General features: G+C 49.2%; 1 protein-coding gene across 1 annotated transcript; it reads left to right on the top strand.

The window, feature by feature from the left end:
* The first annotated feature begins 229 nt into the window (after positions 1-229).
* POMK (protein-O-mannose kinase) lies at positions 230-1,984 on the top strand. The gene is made up of 2 exons (XM_009699588.1): positions 230-517; positions 1,059-1,984. The coding sequence occupies exons 1-2, from the start codon at positions 230-232 to the stop codon at positions 1,830-1,832; spliced, it is 1,062 nt and encodes a 353-aa protein (XP_009697890.1). The 3' UTR covers positions 1,833-1,984.
* Positions 1,985-2,663: the final 679 nt, after the last annotated feature.

Genomic DNA, 2,663 nt, shown 5'->3' with positions numbered 1-2,663 from the left:
CCTCCTCTTCAGACAAGCAGGAGGAGGAACAGGGAGGCGAGCGTCGAGGTTGAAGCCGCTCTTAACACACCGTATACCGGTGCCACGCGTGGCCTTCCTCGTGGGCTTGCAGGGTCAGGAGGCAACTGTGTGGCCTGCAACGGAAAAGACCCTCAGACCTTCATCCCCGGGCTGGGAAGAGGGTCCTGCTTAGCCTCCATCTTTCACGGAGAATGCAGAAGGCACGGCCATGGAAAAGAAACCGCACTTTGTTAGGAGGGAGTTTCCTCCCAGGGAGGTGTCATCCATCTCCTTGGCCTTACTGCTTGCGGCCGTCCTGCTCCTTAATGCCCTTCTCTACCTGTACCTCAACAAGTTTTACATCTCTTCGGGACGTGCCGAAACAGACCCCAGTCTCTGCCCTTTCGGGTACTTCAAATTGGGAGCGGTGAAGAATTGTTCCCCGTGGCTCTCCTGCGAAGCCATAAATAGGGAAGTCAGGAAACTCAAGCGTGTTGGTGAAGGCGCTGTGAAAAAGGTGAGTTTGGTTTTCCTTTCTTCTCTCCTGTGGATAAAGAGCTTTCTCTCTTTGCTGGCTAATTAATGCCCATACTGCTGTTATAATTATCCTCGCAGCAGCTAATTACTGTAGACACCCAGGGGCATATGGCTACTGATAAGGTGCACAGAAGAGGTAGGAGAGTGTGACCGGAGCCCTGGGCCACCTCCCTGACACCAAACAACGTCCTGCTACACAAGCAAAATCACAGAGATCGGTGAAGCGCTTGTGGAGCGTGGTACAATCCTGGTAGAGTAAGACTGGCTGCTTGGGTGGTATGAAATAATTTAATTCATCTGCATTGCCCATTCCAAAGAAAACTTAGGAAATCTTGACGTAATTATGACGTCGGTAAGGGCTTACTGTGACAGGCACATGGCCCTACCTAAAAGCTTGACTGTGCCTGGTGACTGTAATTTGCAGCTGTGACTAAGCAGTCACACAGAGGTCAGCGGCAGCTGGTAGCAGTCGGTGGAAGAAGGTTCTCCACGTGTCTTACGTGTCTCTTCTGTGTTCTCAGGTCTTCCTTTCTGAGTGGAAGGAAAACAAAGTGGTCCTTTCACAGCTCACCAACTTGGAGCTGAAGGAGGACTTTCTCCATGGACTGAAGATGCTGAAAGCACTTCAAAGCAAGCACGTTGTCCGGCTGGTTGGCTACTGTGAGCAGCAGTTCACAATCCTCACCGAGTACCATCCTCTAGGCTCCCTGAGGGGCCTGAATGAAACCCTCCACATCCCCAAGTACAAGGGCATGAACACCTGGCATCGCAGGTTGATGCTTGCTATAGACTACGTGAGCGTCATTCGGTACCTGCACAGCAGCCCTCTGGGCACCTTAGTGATGTGCGACTCGAATGACCTCGACAAGGTCCTCTCTCAGTATCTCCTAACAAGTGACTTTCACATCCTGGTGAATGATTTGGACGCTTTGCCTGTTGTCAACAGGAGTGCCGGCAGGCTGGTGAAGTGCGGTCATCGGGAGCTCCGGGGCGAGTTTGTAGCTCCTGAGCAGCGTTGGCCCTATGGAGAAGAGGTGCCATTCGAGGATGACCTCATGCCTCCCTATGATGAGAAAACAGACATCTGGAAAATCCCGGATGTCTCCAATTTTTTCTTGGGCCATGTTGAAGGAAGTGACATTGTGCGACTCCATTTGTTTGACATCCATGCAGCATGTAAGAAGAAGGACCCGGCTGAAAGGCCTTCTGCCCAAGAGGTCTTAGATACCTACAGGAAAGTTTTAACTCTGCTTTTTCGGGAGGCGGCCATGCCTGGTACTAGGGAAATGTTATAGTGAATCATGAGACAAACAACATACTGAGTTGATGTCCTTCCTATTTATTTAGCTTGCCTGAAACGCAAAATCTCTGTCTCCAAAACTGAGAAGAAAAGAACAACTGAATTTGTACCTTTTGAATTAAAAATAAAAAAATCCAGCCAATGCTGGAGCTGTGCAAGCTTCCCATTGGCATGTTCAGTCTATCAATGGAAGAGGAAGAGGGAGAGAAATGAAGTTGTGTGGGTGCGGGGGGAAATTTGTTCCTTAATAAAAAATTTTCTTTTGCAACATTTACACAAGAACTCTTTTTAAAAAAATTACAGAAAAAGTTAAAAAAAAATACTGCTCCACTTAAACTGATTGGCAGAGGACTGGAGAGCAGAGACCATGGCATGTCCCCCACAAGCTTTGTGCCGATTCCTGTGGCTTTGGCCCATGTCTTATCCACAAAGCCCTCACCCACTTCCCCATGGGGTAAAAGCAGTGGTTACTCAGAAAGGAGTACCCCAGTTCACTTCAGATTTTGGTGAACCCCGATGCCAGAGCCCCAACGGCAGCCTCTCCTTGCTGGATGGGGAATAGGTTGTTTTTGGAGCTGTATGGCCATTGCTCTGTGGGCCCCGTATCCCACACCAGCACGCATGTGGCCACTTTATAAACAAGCAGATGAGGCAGATCCTGACGAGGCTGCTTACAGACACGTGCTCTGGGTTTTCAAGCTTTTGCCCCATGGTATTCTCAGATGGGCTCTTTGGAGATGAAGCTGTAAAACGGGAGTCTCTTGCTCTTTTTTAATCCACAGAAATCCTAGGCACTTAGGAAGAGAGCTGAAGCGTTATCTTTTTT

The sequence above is a fragment of the Cariama cristata genome, unplaced genomic scaffold (genome assembly GCF_000690535.1).
Source record: "Cariama cristata isolate BGI_N322 unplaced genomic scaffold, ASM69053v1 scaffold39830, whole genome shotgun sequence".
Lineage (NCBI taxonomy): Eukaryota > Metazoa > Chordata > Aves > Cariamiformes > Cariamidae > Cariama > Cariama cristata.
Note: the sequence above shows the minus strand (reverse complement) of the source record. Positions and strands in the feature narration are given on the sequence as shown.

Bases quoted from the DNA above. Each gene is read 5' to 3' on its own strand.
- POMK (XM_009699588.1), top strand. From the start codon at position 230: ATGGAAAAGAAACCGCACTTTGTTAGGAGGGAGTTTCCTCCCAGGGAG. The intron at 518-1,058 runs GTGAGTTTGGTT...CTGTGTTCTCAG, and splicing joins GTGAAGGCGCTGTGAAAAAG to GTCTTCCTTTCTGAGTGGAA.